At 35.3% G+C, this 17,153-nt stretch overlaps 2 protein-coding genes across 3 annotated transcripts in view; one reads left to right on the plus strand and one right to left on the minus strand.

Annotated features, from left to right (window-relative positions):
• Window positions 1-1,945: 1,945 nt before the first annotated feature.
• On the minus strand, window positions 1,946-4,824 carry gphb5 (glycoprotein hormone subunit beta 5). Of its 2 annotated transcripts, none has more exons than XM_052573315.1 (4): window positions 4,718-4,824; window positions 4,553-4,604; window positions 3,626-3,824; window positions 1,946-2,351 (listed from the first exon to the last, which is right to left on the minus strand). In XM_052573315.1, the coding sequence occupies exons 2-4, from the start codon at window positions 4,579-4,581 to the stop codon at window positions 2,160-2,162; spliced, it is 420 nt and encodes a 139-aa protein (XP_052429275.1). In that variant the 5' UTR covers window positions 4,582-4,604; window positions 4,718-4,824; the 3' UTR covers window positions 1,946-2,159. The 2 variants fall into 2 exon arrangements, with proteins under 2 accessions (XP_052429275.1, XP_052429274.1); XM_052573314.1 differs by having other exon boundaries at window positions 4,673-4,824.
• A 1,478-nt stretch (window positions 4,825-6,302) lies between these two features.
• Window positions 6,303-17,153, plus strand: part of syne2b (spectrin repeat containing, nuclear envelope 2b) — a 90,924-nt gene continuing 80,073 nt past the window's right edge. Inside the window, exons 1-5 of the mRNA XM_052571686.1 lie at window positions 6,303-6,461; window positions 10,668-10,805; window positions 15,373-15,434; window positions 16,533-16,628; window positions 17,009-17,086. Of these exons, the coding sequence (XP_052427646.1) occupies window positions 10,718-10,805; window positions 15,373-15,434; window positions 16,533-16,628; window positions 17,009-17,086 (324 nt within the window). The 5' untranslated portion in view covers window positions 6,303-6,461; window positions 10,668-10,717. The remainder of the gene's footprint in view (window positions 6,462-10,667; window positions 10,806-15,372; window positions 15,435-16,532; window positions 16,629-17,008; window positions 17,087-17,153) is intronic.

Here is a 17,153-nt window from a genome sequence, read left to right on the forward strand (position 1 = left end):
CACTTTCCACATGTACAGCTTAAAAAAAAAAAAAAAAAAAGACGACATAAAGTGGAACTTAGTCATTTTCCAAAACCGCTAAGCAAATATATAAAGTTTCAGTACATACCACATAGAGACGTCGTTTGCTGATGCTGCTCTTGTTAAATTTCAGCCTCTGGATCTGTGTCACATCTTCCAAACGCTCTCAACGCAAAAGCTTACTCGCGCTCGTGATTCTTTAGCTCCGCCCACACGTCACGCCTCTAGGCGCTCGTGTTTTTCCGGGAAAAATCGGTACATACTATCTTTCTCTTATAAATATAATAAAAATAAAGACTTTTTGGAGTTATGAAGGATGCAGTACTACTCTATAGGTACTCAAGATTAACAGGATATTGAGTGAAAACGAGCATTTCACCCCCCTTTAAGCATCTCATTGAAGTGATCTGAATTTGTGTCCCATTCTTTTAAAGAAACCACATTTACCTCAACATTTAATACAGGTTTTTATAAGATAATTTACACACATTCCAAAGTTTGGAGTTGATACATTAAAAACAATTAAAAAAAATAAAATTTATTTTATTTTAATTAAGTAAATGTCTTTTATTGTTATAGATTTTAAAAGGAAATGTATTCGTAAACTGTATTTTCGGCAGCCATTACTCCAGTCTTGAGTGTCACATGATCCTTTACAAATAATTTTTTTATTTTATAATTATTTATATAATTATGATTTGAGGTTGTTAGCAATATTTTAAGAGGTAATGTCAAAACTTTAATTTAATTTAATTTAATTTAACTTAATTTTTCTTGTGAAGAAAACACTCTATTTGTCCTTGCAATCAATAAAAGTAATCTGCGCACATTTGCGATTATGGAACTTAATGAAACTATATTAAACTATTGGCCCTAAATGTAACTTCCAGTGCAGTTCCAAAACACACAGTGTTCAGGTTTATAATTGGAAAAGGTAATAGTCATGTGGATCTGCTACTAAATACAATGCCAGAGGAGAGGAGAATGTTTTCACATCTTCACATTAGTGAGGTTTTAAATAATTTATAATGCAGGGACTTCTGGGACATGTGAACTCACAGTAACGCAGCATTTAGAAAAATATGTCTTCAGTGCTGCAGGATTCTGAGAAAATTATATATTCCCATTCTTGTATGTGATCCGCAAATGTAAAGTAAATACACTAAACTTTAAATGTTGAAAAAGTGTGTCTGGTTGGCCTGAGAGATGGAAAGTCAAGAGCAGGTGGTAAATATATAACTATAAATGACATTAGACTATGAGTCAGTGATTGAGATGAGAGTAGCACTGAGCAGGTGGTGGGACCCCCTAATGATTTCTTCATCACACATTATGGACATGTGTCATAGTCACAGTAATTTATATGGAAATACCATTCTGTTCAAAGTTTGGGGAACAACCTCTTAGACTCACCAAAGCTACATTTATTTATTTGATAAAAATAAAAAAAAATACAGTAAAAACATGAATTTTGCCAAATATTATAATAATTTAAAAAACTGTTTTTAAATGTAATATATTTTAAAATGTGTTTTTAGAAAAAGTTTATATTTCAGCAGCCAATAATGAAGTCTTAAGTGGCACATGATCTTTCAGAAATCATTCTAATAATCTTATGCTTTTGCTCAAGAACCATTTCTTATTACTATCAAAGTTAGCTTTACTTATATTTTAATGGAAATTGTGCTACATGTTAAGTCTTTGATAAATAGAGAGTTCAAAGGACCATTCATTTGTAATAATGTAGATATCTTTAGTAAAATCAGTTTAATAAAATGTTTAAATGCTACTACATGGGGATTTGAAAAAGTTTTTCTGTCTCAATTTAAAGAACAGGACAAAACAAAACAAAAAATTATGTAATTTAATGGCTTATGCCCTGTAGCTACAAGATTTTTTTCAAGTTACGACAGAAGACCACAGGTGTGGTGTTTGCAGTTTTATTCAGTTTTGCTCTTTTCAGGAAAAAAAAAGAGGAGGAAAGTACAAAGAAGATGAGAAATTAACATACAGTGATAATTTGAAGGTAAAATCTTCCCTACATGTACATAAACATCAAACAGATAGATTTTTGATTCAATTTATTCCTGCAGTGCACATCTTTGGTGTTTTAAGTGGAGGGTGATTTCTCCAGCGTATCAGACCGAAGTGATGCATTCAGTGGTGCTAGTGAGGCAGACCCCACAGTCACACCGGAGGGCCACGGGGTAGGTGTAGGACGGGTCCACATCTGCTGAGCAGTTTGGCAGCAGCACCGTCTCCAGTCGAGTTTCGTTGTAAGTGCACACGCGCTGGTGGGACTCGATGAAGGGCGGATCCAGGACAGGCTTCTGCGGCGAAGAGAAGGGTGTGTTTCAGAGACTTTTCATCTGGGCTACAGATTTATTTATTTTTATACAGACTTAAAAGCATCTTTAAAGTTTCATATTTAATAATATACCGTAGAATCTTTAATTAAACATGTTAAATAATGTCTCAAATGACTGTTCCAAACCAAATAACATTTACTGGAAGTGAAATTTGTCCCTGAAGGCACTTTTTTCTTCAAAAATGAATATTATGATCTGACTCTTAAAACTGAATGGCCTAATGAGGATGATTTAGATTATATTTAGTTCAAATTTTGAGTACTAAAAGTAGTTCTTAATATGTTTTATGTATATAGCACAGTTCCAGAGCTCAAGGACACTAATATGCAAAGATCATCAAACAAATAATACAGAGGATAATGTCAAACAAAAATACAGGAAATACTGAGAAAACCGGACATCTGAGGAGAAATATGTAGATAGGGCAGATGAAACGGAAGCCAACTTAAGAAAGGTAGCAGTCTGAAAACAAATATGTTTTGAGCAGCGATTTTAATTCGGACAGGAGAGAAAGAGATATGCTCTTATCAATAAATAAGAGCAGTTGATAACAATGTATGTAAAACATATTTTGCAGAAAATTGTCATGAACTACAAAAATACATAAGAAACCATTATAAAACAATAAAAGCAACAGGAAAAAAGCCTGGCCTGACTGCAGTATTTTTCTCTAGTTTCTGTATTTTTTCCCTTTAAATTTATAGCAGCCCAAGTGGTTCTCCACTTCTCCACTCCACTGTTCTGCACCTCTCTCATTTAAGAACACTAAAGAAAAAAAAAAATCTCAGAAAATTATTATTTGGGTCAAAATTAGTTCTGTTCCCAAAGTGCTTTCAACTGCTCTACAGTATGTGTAAAATTAAAAAATAATCAAATACTGCAAACACAAGCAATAATACAAATGCAAATTATATTGCAAAATAAATAGCATAATGTCTTTGGATTTTTGTGAAATAGTCAAACCTTTTTGGCTGCTTCAGTTTGTATAAAAGCAAAATCACCTTGTCTATTATTTTAGCTACTATGTAATATACAGTATATGGGGTTTAATTGGATATATTAGAGGATTATAAAACCATGTTAAATAATTGCAATTTCTTGTAATTAAGTATTATCATCTTGACATTTTTAATGTAATTTTAATTAAGTATTGATCATATTGCAGGTGGGCTGCAAAAGCTAGTCTCTTTTTATGTGATTACATGTTTGTTACAGGCTAATAGTGTCAGTCTTACTTCCCAGGTCTCACAGCGTCCCCAGCAGGCGTCAGTGGTAATGTGCAGCCCACTGCATCCAGGCTTACGGGCCAGAAAGGTAAATTCTCTGACTGCACAGCCGATGAAACGCTTCAGGTTGAGCACAGAAGCCTCAGTATGAGCGCCACAACACAACCAAACAGCCAGTGTCACACAGCATAGAGTCACAGGAGACAGTCTACCACAGAAAGAATAAGAGTTCATGATGAGGCCGCATGTCTCAGAAGAATGATTAACTGTTAAATGCTCTGTAGGTAGCAAAAAAATCAAGCAATTACTTTTTATTAACATAAGTGTATAATTTGAGTTGTAATGATCCATGAAAACAGCTTTTTCTTTTACTTATATAATGATCACATTAAAACTGTTTTGTAAATTTTTTTATCACTCCTAGCATGCACTACCGTTTTTTGAGTATTTTGTTACTTCAAGGGTGCATCATATTGGTCAAAGTGACAGTGAAAACAATTATAATTCTATTTCAAATAGATTATTTTGAACATTATATTCATCAAAGAATAAAAAATGTGTCACAGTTTGCACAGAAAAACATTAAGTTTCCATGTTTTCAACACAGATGATAAAAAGAATGATTTTTTTCAGAAGACTGATCCATATAAGAAGGATCATGTGACACTAAAATACAGCTTTGGTATCAAAGGAAATAAATGGCATTGTAAATTTTATTAAAGTAGGAAAGATATTTTACATTGTAATAAGATTTCACAATTTTGGTTTAATTTTGATTGAAATCTTACAAAATCCAAAATTTGCATGTATTTTTTTTTTACTGTTTTACCCCTTAAAAAAATCAATCATAAAGATTAATTTTTTTAAAATTTGATAAGCTATAACAAAATATAATTTCCATAAAGAGCTGTAAAAAGGAGTATTCAAGTTACTTACCGCTGTGCTCCTGACTTCAGAGGAGCCATAGTTTATTTCAATGACTGTGGATCTGTTTATAAAATAACAGTAATTAATAAAATAATTAATAAAACTTTGTTTCAGCAAGGTCAAAGATACCTGGATGGGCAGATGCAGCAAGGCTAAACTCAAGAGAAATCTCACTTCCAGTCCTGCTATCACCTCTCCTGAAGTTCGTCTGACTCTGAACTTGCACAAATCTGTAATTTATTAGAAACAGCACTGCCAACCCCACCTAAACACACGGGGCTGTCTCTGTTGCACCAACTGCATCCAGCAGTAATAAAGAGATGTCACCTAAGACTAAAGACAAACAGGGAAGGAGCCAGTGAGTCCATGTGTGTGAAGATTGATCCAGCCCCTCGGGCTCTGAAATCTGTGCACGTCTTATCTTCTGCTCAGGTACATCAGCCATACATCCATTAACTTAATGAAGAGGAAAGAACCTCCTTTTGTTCGGAGCCAACCACATGGAAGAGAATGGGAAACACATTCATCCTCTAATCCATGTATTCATTTATTCATCCATCCATCTTGTGGGCTGTGGTTAGTCCTGGCTCCAGGAGGTGTCAGGACAGGTTAAATGAGACATCAGGCTCCAAACAGTTAGAGTTTAGTCAGATACTTTCCATGACAACATAGTGTCAAAATCTAAGAAAGTGATTTTCCAGAAAGGTCTGATATAATTGACACCTGAGGAGGCAGGATAACAATTTTGCCAAGTTCATTTTCATTGAAAATCATTTTCATTATTATATTCTTTATTCCTTTTTTTCTCTTAAATTAGAAAAAAATGGCATTGAATGTGTTTGGATTCCATGAATGACAAACAGGCACAGAAAACAACAGTAGAACAGAAAGCTGGTAAACACATATTGCCTAGCTTATCATGCACAATACAGAAAATATATCAGCTATATTTATAAAAAATATAATTTAAAAAATGCACACAAAACACTAGTTTACCAGTTTACTCTAAATAATATAAACCATCTTCCATCTTCAAGTAAGCTCAAACGAACTTTTCTAAAAAATTATGCCACAGTGACGCCCAGTGGTCAATTTGGGAAGGTCAATTGTGGCAACATCTCCAAAATGCTCCAAAGATACCTGAAAAATTATGCATAACTGCACCTGCAAAAGCTGCTTTAAATGCAAAGGATGGTTACACTTAATGTTGATTTAATTTAGTTAATAGAAGTTAATTGATAAAGAAAATCTATGACATTATTTTTGGCAGCATCATCATTTTACCGCATTTTTACACAAATGCCTAAAACTTTTAACAGCTAGTAGGCTAAGCTTTGCAGGTGTGTTTCTGGATGATGATGAGATCAGATTCCTGTGGTGGTTTGAAAGTGAGTTCAATCGAAAATTATCGCATTTTCTAACGAAACTGCACCTACTTTTGGATACCCCATTTAATAATATAAATACTGATACTTTGTTGAAATCCAATGTTGAAACCTATAATATCGCCAACTTGTTTGAAAATTGCATTAACTTTTACTAAGATAAACCCTGTTTTTATTTCCTTCTGAGAGGCTAAAGCGTTCAATAGTATAATCTCAAAGCGTTTGTAGGTAATTGATCTACAGAGGGTGTTAATTTACTGTTCGTCTTCTATAGCCTACTCCTTTAGGTCCACGCGCTGCCCTGAGTGGTCGTTATAATTAGAGACCCCCGGGGGCGCATCGGGTTTCACTCCGCCGCCCGGTCGCTTCTCCCGGTGAGCTCAGCGGGGAACGGGAGGGAATATACGAGCTTCACCCGCAGTAATAAGAACTCCCTAACGATTTGTATTTGTCGTTATTGTAGCCGACGACGGAAAACATTCAACACTGGTGCAAGTGGAAATTTAAAGACCCTTTCATACTTTGCCTAACATGTAAGTAGAGTTTGAGTTTTTCTGACTGAGCCACCTTGACAAATGTAAGGTCATTGAATAACGCATAACTCAGATTCAATCGTTTTAACACCATGTTTATTTTAACTTAATAATTGGCTTTGTTGTTATTAAATTTGTTCTGAAAGTTCAAAACGTTAGGCTATATCAATACTATATTATAGCATAAATTCAAAAAATTAATAAATAAATAGGCTAATGCCACTTCATATAACAGGCCTAGGATTACAGAAAAGGCTCTCAGTTTAAAAAAGAAGTACTGTCGGTACTCATATAAAGTCATCCCACGCAGTAGAACTGTGTACGATATGTGTTTGATAGTTGATATTGATATTGACGTGTGTTATAATGTACTTGTAACGCGTGCCCGAGCCAGCGCTATTTTGGGCCCCACGCAACGCCCCTCTCGAGCTCAAGGCATTTCGTGTGTCAGAGGTCACGCTGGTTATTCCGGACCGCGTGCGGAACGCTTCTGCTGCCTGCGCATGCAACTCTGATAAATACTCATTAGATTAAACTGAAAAAAAAACTTCCAGTACTACTATTATAGAGATAATACTGTATATGCATGTTTTTTTTTGTAATTGACTTGGTATGCATCTGTATGTCAACCTGCTAAGAGTTAATTACAGTTTTTATGGTCTCTTAGAGGGATGAGCACTGTTATGATTTCTGTTATAAATATAAAACATAGGTGGTTTAAAGGAACAGTTTGTCCAAAATAATCATGTTACTGTAGCTAGTTCTGGAAAAGCTTGATTAAAAATTTTAGTGGGTGAGCAATTCTTCCTTCTGGGTAAATAGTTATCTTGCCCAGTGTCATGTTCAAATGCAGTTTTAGACACTCAACTTCTTTGTCAGTGTTTTTGGAGTTGTCCGAATAGGCACAGTGTCATATGTTCTCATAAAAGAATTATCTGTGCTCTGCTTAGGTGATTGTCATGTGGGAGTGTTGCGTTCTGTACGTGTGAAATGCTTTAGATGCTGTTGTGGTCAGTTCATGTGGATGAAGTTTCCATGGAACTCTCTTAGTCATTTAGTGTGATTTGACTGTGATCCCAGCACTCTGATTCAGACATAATGCACAGATTTGTTTGATCTCTGGGAATGTGTACGGTCTGTGTTAATGCCTGCTGTGTTTTTTTTTTCCACATTATTATGCCAGTATGTTAAATCTCTTTCACTATGTGTTCTCGTTCTTGTGAGTCCAGCTCAGGATAGCACACATTCTTCCACCCTCTGTTCTCTAGCAGAGTCACATTCTGCTGCAAGGACACACATTCACATGGTCACAGAACAATTGATGCAATGACATTTTGCCGTGACATTCTGATTTGACTGTTTGTTTGAGAAATTTGTGTTTATCCAACACTCATACCCCCAGTTTCACAGACAAGGCTTAAAGGTATAGTTCACCTAAAAATGAAAACTCTGTCATCATTTACTCACCCTCATGTTGTTCTAAACCTGTATGAGTTGGTTTCTTATGTTGATCTTAAAGTAAGTTATTTTGAAGATTGCTGGTAATCAAACAGTTGGTGGTTGACTTTCATAGTAGGAAAAAAATACTATGAGAGTCAATGGCAACCACCAACTGTTTGATTTCGAGAACGATCATTTTTGGATGAACTATCCATTTAAGCTTAGTCCTAGACTTAAATGTAAATCTGAGCTGTTTCAACTGAAAGAAACTTGCACTCACTGATCTTAAGACATGTCTGTGCCCTTTTTTGTCTTAAAGGGTTAATTCACCCAAAAATGAAAATTATGTCATTAATAACTCACCCTCATGTCGCTCCAAACCCGTAAGACCTCCGTTCATCTTCTGAACACAGTTTAAGATATTTTAGATTTAGTCCGAGAGCTTTCTGTCCCTCCATTGAAAATGTATGTATTGTATACTGTCCATGTCCAGAAAGGTAATAAAAACATCATCAAAGTAGTCCATGTGACATCAGAGAGTCAGTTAGAATTTGTTGAAGCAAAGAAAATACATTTTGGTCCAAAAATAACAAAAACTGCATTGTCCTCTCTTCCTGGTCTGTTGTGAGCGTGTTCACAACACTGCAGTGTAGTGATGTCCATTTCGCGAATGAATCATTTGATTTAACTGGTTCACCAAATCGAGCTAAATCATTTGAAACGATTTGCGTCTCCAATAAGCATTAATCCACAAATTACTTAACCTGTTAACTTTCTTAACATGGCTGACACTCCCTCTGAGTTAAAATAAATCAATATCCCGGAGTAATTCATGTACTCGAACAGTACACAGACTGGACTGCTGTGAAGAGAGAACAAACGATTGACTCGTTCTTGAGTCAAGAACCGGTTGCATCGGTTTTCAGATCTCCAGTAGTGATGGGATGTTCGGTTCTTTTCTGTGAACCGGTTCTTTCGGACAGTTCGATTCAATAAACCAGTTGAAAAAAACTGTTCACCGGTTCTTTTGTGCTCGACGTAATGGCGTCATTGGCGATGATTGCCCTTGATTCAAGCCTTTTGGATTACCCGCGCTCAAAACACTAGCACAGAATCAGTTCAGAATCAATCAACAAAAGAATCAGTTCGTTTCAGATGCGCTGTGTGTCGGTCTGCTTCATGCTGAATCACACATGCGCAGTATCATCAGCTCCTCGGTTCTCGAATCGGACGCGTCTGACAGAAACGGTTCTTGACTCGAGAACAAGTCAATCTTTCATTTGTTATCTGGCTCGGCATTCATCTTCAGTTCTCTTTTCACAGCAGTTCAGTCAATGTTCCATTGGAGTAAATGATTTACTCTGGGATATTGATTTATTTTAACTCAGAGGGAGTGTCAGCCACGTTAAAAAATTTAACAGCTAAAGTCATTTGTGGATTAATGCTTCAAACGATTCAGTTCAATTTGGTGAACCGGTTAAATGGAATGATTCGTTCGCGAACCGGGCATCACTACACTGCAGTGTTGTGAACATGCTCACAACAGACCCGGAAGAAAAGACAATGCTGAACAAAGTCTTATTTTTGTTGTTTTTGGATCAAAATGTATTTTCGATGCTTCAAAAAAATTCTAACTGACCCTCTGATGTCACATGGACTATCTTGATTATGTTTTTATTACCTTTCTGGAAGTTAATACATTTTCAATGACAGAAAGCTCTCGGACCAAATCTAAAAAATCTTAAACTGTGTTCGGAAGATGAATGGAGGTCTTACGGGTTTGGAACGACCTGAGGGTGAGTCATTAATTTTCATTTTTGGGTGAACTAACCCTTTAAGATGAACACCACTAATGCTTTTTTCTAAGGCATGTTTATAAAAATTACTTAATTGTTATAATTTAACTACAGTATGGTTTAATCCTGGTTTAGGCCAAACCCTGTCTGTGAAACTGGTCGTTAATCTTTCATCTTTATCCTGATAAATGTAAACATGCCTCACAGATTCTGAAAAAAAAAGTAGAGGGTGCCATTGCTCTACTCATAGGAATTTAATTGTCATTCCTACTGTGCAGTACAATCAGTTCAGTTTCCTCATCAAATGTCTCTTAATACAATGGATAAAGTATTAAACAAACACATGAAATACCCTATTGAACTCAGTTATTTTTGTGTTTTATCAAAGTCCCGTTAAGGCAAAACCATACAAATGACATGTCTTGAGTATTCTATAGTCTCTTGTTTCTATGACCTCTAATATGAAAAACCAGCCAAAAATGTTTCAAATGAAACTTTATATTCTGAGAAGTAGTATTTAGTTAATTTATTTGATGTCCTCAAATAAAACACTAGCATAAACAACCAGTAATAACAATGGAATTGCTATTTTCAAAAGATTGTATAAAAAAGTTATTTTGTTATATGTTATAAATAATCAGCTCGACAATATTGTATCATATTTCTGTAAGTCTAGTATACCCTTCTTATAGAAATGCTTCCCTAAATTACAAAACAAGCATTTAATAAAAGTAAAAAAGAAATGCATAATAGAAAGGACCCTGTGTCAAAGGAATGTTATTATTAAATAAAGATATACAAGAATATTTAAATCTTTTTCAACCTAAGAAAAAAAATTAACTTAAAGGTTCTTTTGGAGAATCAAAAATAGATCTTATATGGTATCTGTGAAAACATCATTTTGTAATAACACCTTTATTCTTCAGCGTGTAAACCTGGATGGCTAAGACATCATCTGTCCTCTCCACAGTTGCTGCAATGCCTCTGGTTGTTCTCAGCTGACCTCTCTCCGTGGGAACCATGATGTCACAAAGGACGACCGGAGACCTGCCCGATGAACGTGGCTCACTCCCACTTGACATTGATGATGTCCACATACTACTGCAAGGTCAGATTGAAGATTTGATCGAGCATAAAACTAAAATAAAATGTTTCTCATATGTGATTTGTTGTGTCATTATCTGTTATAGGTTTGACAGTATCATAATGTATACATTGCAATAATTTTCACTTCTTGTTTGGACTTCATGGATGATTATATTACTTCATTCATTCATTAATTAATTAATTAATTAATTCATTCATTCATTCAGCAAATCTGTTTATTCAAAAGCAGATTAAAGTGATTTATTGGTGATGCCAAATGATATGGGTTAAAATCTCTCTCTCGATCTCTCTCGCACCCATACATACACCCAAACACATTATGCTATGGTATTAAATCAATGCCTTAAATAAGACATAAATAATGCATGGTCATGTTTTTTGCAGATTGTTTGGTAACGGACAGGTGTAATTAAAGTTCTGTTGCCCTGAGTCATGAAGAGCTGCACAAAAGTGTTTTTCTAGAATACAGGGTGTGGGTTATTCATTTTTGTATCTTCACTGTCTCTGTTGCAATGTCTTTGTTGTTGTTTTGAGAGTAAAGTAATAGGGCTGTGTAGATAATGAATAGTTCACCCAAAGATTTAAATTTGCTGAAGATGTTCTAACCCTCAAGGCCAAACATGTAGATGAGTTTGTTTCTTGATTGGAAAAGATTTGGATAATTTTAGCATTACATCACTTTCTCTTGAGTGGATTCTTTGCAGTGAATGGGTGCCGTCAGAATGACAGTTCAAACAGCTGATTAAAAACATCACAATAATGTACAGGTAATCAACACAACTACAGTCCATCAGTTAACATCCTGTGAAGAGAAAAGATGCTTTTTTAAGGCATTTTCTTGCTTCTGGCCAAAATATCACCCCACTTGATGATAATGATTTGTTCAGTGGAAAAGTCCTCCCTTGTTGTCCTCTTAAATCAAATTCCAGCAACACATTTGTTTAGAACTGTTTGGGACTGTTTTTTTTCACTGGTAAGTGGTGCTGGATCTGTCCATAATTCTCTCCTGATTCAGAGAGGAGTATAGTTTCACAGGAGAAACCCATATTATGGATACAGGCCTCATATTTTAACCAGAAATACTGGTTTATTATTGTTCATTCATGGACTAGAGTCATTTGGATTACTTGTTAATTTGATGTTTTTATCAGCTGCTTAGATTTCATTCTGATGGCACCGATTTGGGGGCAAATGATGTGATGCTAGATTCCTCCAAATCTTTTCAAATGAACAAGAAAACTCATCCACTTTCCAACTTCAAAGCAAATTTAATTTTTAAGTGAATTAACTTAGGCAATTACTTCATAAAAAACATAATTGCTCACTGCTTGTTTGTGGAGATGACGGGTCGTTCATTTTCCAATGACTGATGTTTTAATGTGTTTTTTTATAATGTGTTTTCAGACACTCATTCTGTCATTTTTAAATAATTATTAAAAAAAAAAAATTATGACTTTGGTCATTTTTCTCTGTTGGTTTTCTGAAATTTAATAAAAAATGTTAAGTGTAAATTACTAAAAACTGATAGCAGGAGAAATTGTGTTGCAAAATATTCATTTCATGTCTCAAGAATCACTGAATAATTGATGTCTTGACATGTTGATCACTGCTGGAGCCCTGAGGATACAGTAGAAGTTCATTAGGAGAAGGGTAAATCAACACCTGTGTGGACATGCTGTGTAGCATAAGTAAAAGGTGGAGCTTTTTTTTTTTGAAACCTGCAATACTGGCACTGATCCTGAATTACTTCGCTAAAGGTTACCAGGCAAGTTGTGCCGTGTGTTTACGGTGCTTTTCAGTTCTACAGCTAACACATGTTCTCCAGTATTTCAATGCGGGAGTTTTGCACTGCTTTGTATTGCAAGATGAGGCTGGCTTCTGAAACATTGCTGCACACTTCAACATGCAACAACTGATGATAATACAGGGCTATAATTCTGGGATAGCAAATCTGCTGACAGCAGCATGGGTGAGTTTGTACTTGGTTTGAAATTTGTTAAAAATAATTTTGTTCCTCTTTTGCAAAATCCTGAATGTAGACAGACCAGACCGTGTGCAATGATAAAAATACCATTTAGAGCATTTTTACCTGACAAGAATATTATTTTATCATGCACATCTGAACATCATTGTGCAATCACCATTGATGTCTCCTTAAAAGACAACAAAAAGAAGTTGCCTCATTTTGTCGGGGTTGAACACCCATCTGAGAAGTCTCATAAGAAGAAGCATGGATCACAAGGTGAGGTGAACATAATAATTTGCTATTCAAACTAATAGAAAGATTTTTTAAAATAAAATAAGTGTTCAATATTGCATTAAAAGTGTTCTTTTTAAGGTTACGGTAATCATGGAGCTTTCAGTTCTAGTAATGTATTTGATTTTACGTCACTATCACTATGAGTCATTACAAAAGTCATTTGTACTTCATATCTGTCTGGATCTGAATGACGTGTCAGTCAAAAGCTGTCATCCATTTTGTGTATTTTCTTTTTCTCTTTTATCTTTTCAATGGTTTCACTATTGTTTCCCCTCCCTCTCTTGTTCTCTCAAAGGGAGGTGTTGTCTGTAACGAGTTAAGAACTGCACCTCCCAAAACAAATTAGATTATACGATATGAACTTTTTTCAGTGGAAACATTCCAGTCTTTTCTGTCATTGTGTGTCTGTAGAGTTCATTTGAGTTAGGTCACCAGTAAAGGGGAGTGTTTGCTGGGAGGGTTTTGTTTCTTTCTGAGGTGAATCAACAACTTAACTTGGCTGGTTCAGTTTTTGAGTTTGTGTGTCTGCCACAGTTTTTCCCTCGCTGCACTTGCCTCACTCATTTTATTCCCTGTATTCCTTTGGCCTCTTTTTCATTGTTGTCTTAGTTAGGATCCATTCTTTTGGACTAGGTCTCTGGTGAGTGACAAATCCCAGGAACTGAATCTGATCCCTGTGTCAGTTTCTGTTTTGCTTAACAGCAACACTAGCAACATGCAGTTTCCTTTTTAAAGAAAACATATGGATGTCATTAATAAATGTCATTAATTACATTTGACTGAAACACATCAAAGTGATCCAATTCTATATAAACAAATGTTTATTTTTATCATCACACTTTACTTTAAGGTCCAATTCTCACTATTAACTAACCATTAACTATGACTTTTGCTTTAATTAACTCCTAATTTGCTGCTTATTAATAGTTTATAAGGTAGTTGTTAAGTTTAGAGTGTTGGGTAGGATTATGGATTTCATGCATTATATGCACTTTATAAGCAATCATAAACAGCCAATATGTTAATAATAGGCATGCTAATAAGCAACTAGTTATTAGTGAGAATTGCACCCTATCCTAAAGTGTTACCATTTTTATTACTATAAGAAAATAGGTTCATAAGATGGTTACCTTGGTTATGGGTCTTTTTTTTTCAATTTGTCTGCACGTTTCTTTTACCTGTTGTGTAATAAAACAACATACAGTATTATGTACTTCTTCAGTGCTTGACATATCAGTTTCCAGGGTAGAAATGACCATGGGTCAACTGTGTCAAGTGTAAAAGCGTGTTAGTATTTGATAGCTGAACTCTAAATAAATCCCTAGGAAACTTAGCGTGGGTGTCAGCTGATAATTTTAACCATTTCAAAGCTTTCCCTTCATCCTTGTGCTGCTGATACAGAAGTGTGTGAACAGTGACTGTCAAACCCTTCCAGTCTTGTCAAGGAATCTATTTAAACACGCATTCTCTCATTCTCTTTATGGGTCAGTCGGTCAAGAACCACATCTCTGAGACATTATCCTGATAACTGACCTGAGGGTCTTATTCATAGTGAGCATGGCCATGTTTAGCAGTTAATGAGGGAGAGCTCTTTTAGAAACACCGCAGGCTGGCAGAGAGAGTCAGGTTGGCAGTCAGGTTTGTCTCATTTGTTGCTTCAGTTGTCAACACTGAGAAAACACTGGGGTAAACTCGGTCATATTGTGGGAGATTTTAAGGTCCTTGTTTAAGAAGAAGAATGAAAGAAGTGGATTGTGAGAGAATGGAGGAGAAAGATGTTCTTCATTCAGCTGATGAGCTCACTGACTTTGTGGAACTTTATAACGGTAAACGGAAACAGCACTCCTATTTGATGTAACTACTTTTAGGTCTGTAATGCATTTCATGTATGTGGAGCGCATACACATTATTATTACAAATGTTGGATGAAAGAATGAATGAATTCACTCTTAAACAAGTTTTTTTTTTCAGTGTCTACATACATGTTTATTCTTCTACAGATTAAAACATGTTATTTAAAATTACATTTATTTTGAGGTAAAAGGTTATGCCATTGATACACATTTCTTGTATTAAAATTGCAAACCTGGACAAACCTGTCCATTGTCCTTATACCCTCCAAAATGTTATGGGTGAATACAAATGCACCTGTTTCTTCCTCATGCATTTATAAGATCTATTCTTAGACATTGTTTGAATTGATGTGAACACGGCACATTGCCATGTGTGTAGTTTTAGAAGGTGTGTTCACTCCCTGTGTTTCTACATGCTGGTTTTCATAATGTTCTCCTGTCTGTTTTGCCTTCAGTTGAGCAGGAGCAAATTCAGAAAAGAACCTTCACGAACTGGATCAATGCCCAGCTGTCTAAGGTGAGGGTCAAAGTTCAAGAGCTCCTAAACCTGACTTAGAAAAGCTATAATAGTGATGTTGCATTTATGTGAATCACCATGGACCTCACTTGCGTTACTTTTAATCAAGTATATTGACAGTGAGTACTTGCAACTAAATGACAGATAAATGACCGACATGGAGAGGTTTTTTGGTAGAGGTCATTCCTGCAGGTTCTCCAATAGCGGAAAGGGAATGAGGGGTGGGCAGGGGTTAAATATAATCTTCTCAGACATGGGCCAGAAAGACAGACAGCAACAGGAGTTGGTTGGCACACATGCTTGTGGAAACACATATTCACACCCACAGCTACTACTTATAAAGTGAGCAAATGACAGTCAGTTTGTCATGGCTTGGCGTCTTACGTGCATTAACAGAGGACGGATAAGAGGTGTTATTTTAGAGAATTTCATAAAGCTCTCGTCTCCATATCCCCAGCAAACACTTAGTAATGCCTGGAGCTCTTAGTTTTATGTAAAAGGTTTCAACAGGATGAGTTCACACAAGCTTGTTTGAGTTGTCCTCTAGACATATATAAAAATCCTGCTGTGGACGCATTACCTAACAAATTGGATAGAAATTAAAACTAAGCAATCTTCCAATCTATATAATTTTACACAAAAATGTTTTGGGTATATTTGAGTGGAATTGTGCTTAATTGTAATAAACAAAAAAAAAGTTTTGGTAACACTTTACTTGAAGCGTTTATGTATAATGCATTATAAAAATAGATTATTCAAAGCATTCGCTTTGTGCAATCTTATGAATAATTGTAATTACAGTTTATACATTATAGCACATCAATTCATTGTTACATTATGAATTTAAATTTGGTTATATGTATTTACATCAAGTTAATACAACACACATTATGAATAATTACAATTATTATACCCTTAAGAACCCTTTATGATGCATTATACATAAAAGCTTTGTGTTACTAATTTATTTTATTTTATTTTAGTTTAATTTTAAAGGTGATATATGACCCAGAAATCTTTGTGTATGGTTTAGTTATGAATTTATATTTTGTGCACATTCTGGTATTTAATATGTAATATTTCATTTTGCTCTCTCAGAGGAGTCCTCCAGTTACAGTGGTGGATCTTTTCAATGAATTCAGAGATGGAAGCCGACTACTGGACTTGCTGGAGGTGTTGAGTGGTCAGAGAATGGTAAGAGTCTGATTCATTAATGGTCAATTGATTGTTCAATAACCTCTGCTGATATCTAGAAAGAGAGAGCAGTGCGTTTGTCCGATATACAGTATACATACACACATCTATACCTATAATACAGTAAGATATAATGTAGATTTCGAGAAGAGATTAATGTTTATTTTGCATAATTATACTGCATACCTGCTTAAAAATGTTTGAAAACAGAAGAATGTGCAGTATCCATTGACTAGGTCATTGGCTGATTTAGAACTAACACAAGCTGAGCTGATATTTGGTGGCATGATTGATAAACTCAAAATATTAGTAGAAATACCAGTCTATTACAAAACCATGAGCAGTGATTTTGTGATAACCACAACCTACCTTCATTTTAGAGCCGAGAAAAAAGAAGAGGGATTTTTCAGCACAGAACAAACATTGAGAAAGGTCTAGAGTTCCTTAAGAAGAAATCGGTAAGATGCACCACAGTGGCAAACACTCATGGAAATGGATCAACACAATATTCAACTTTTTCTCCCA

The sequence above is a fragment of the Carassius gibelio genome, chromosome B13, assembly GCF_023724105.1.
Source record: "Carassius gibelio isolate Cgi1373 ecotype wild population from Czech Republic chromosome B13, carGib1.2-hapl.c, whole genome shotgun sequence".
Lineage (NCBI taxonomy): Eukaryota > Metazoa > Chordata > Actinopteri > Cypriniformes > Cyprinidae > Carassius > Carassius gibelio.

Coding starts and splice junctions, on each gene's coding strand:
- gphb5 (XM_052573315.1), bottom strand. CDS start 4,581: ATGGCTCCTCTGAAGTCAGGAGCACAGCG. Junction 3,825..4,552: donor CTGAAGTCAGGAGCACAGCG/GTAAGTAACTTG, acceptor TTTCTGTGGTAG/ACTGTCTCCTGTGACTCTAT. Junction 2,352..3,625: donor GACGCTGTGAGACCTGGGAA/GTAAGACTGACA, acceptor TCTTCGCCGCAG/AAGCCTGTCCTGGATCCGCC.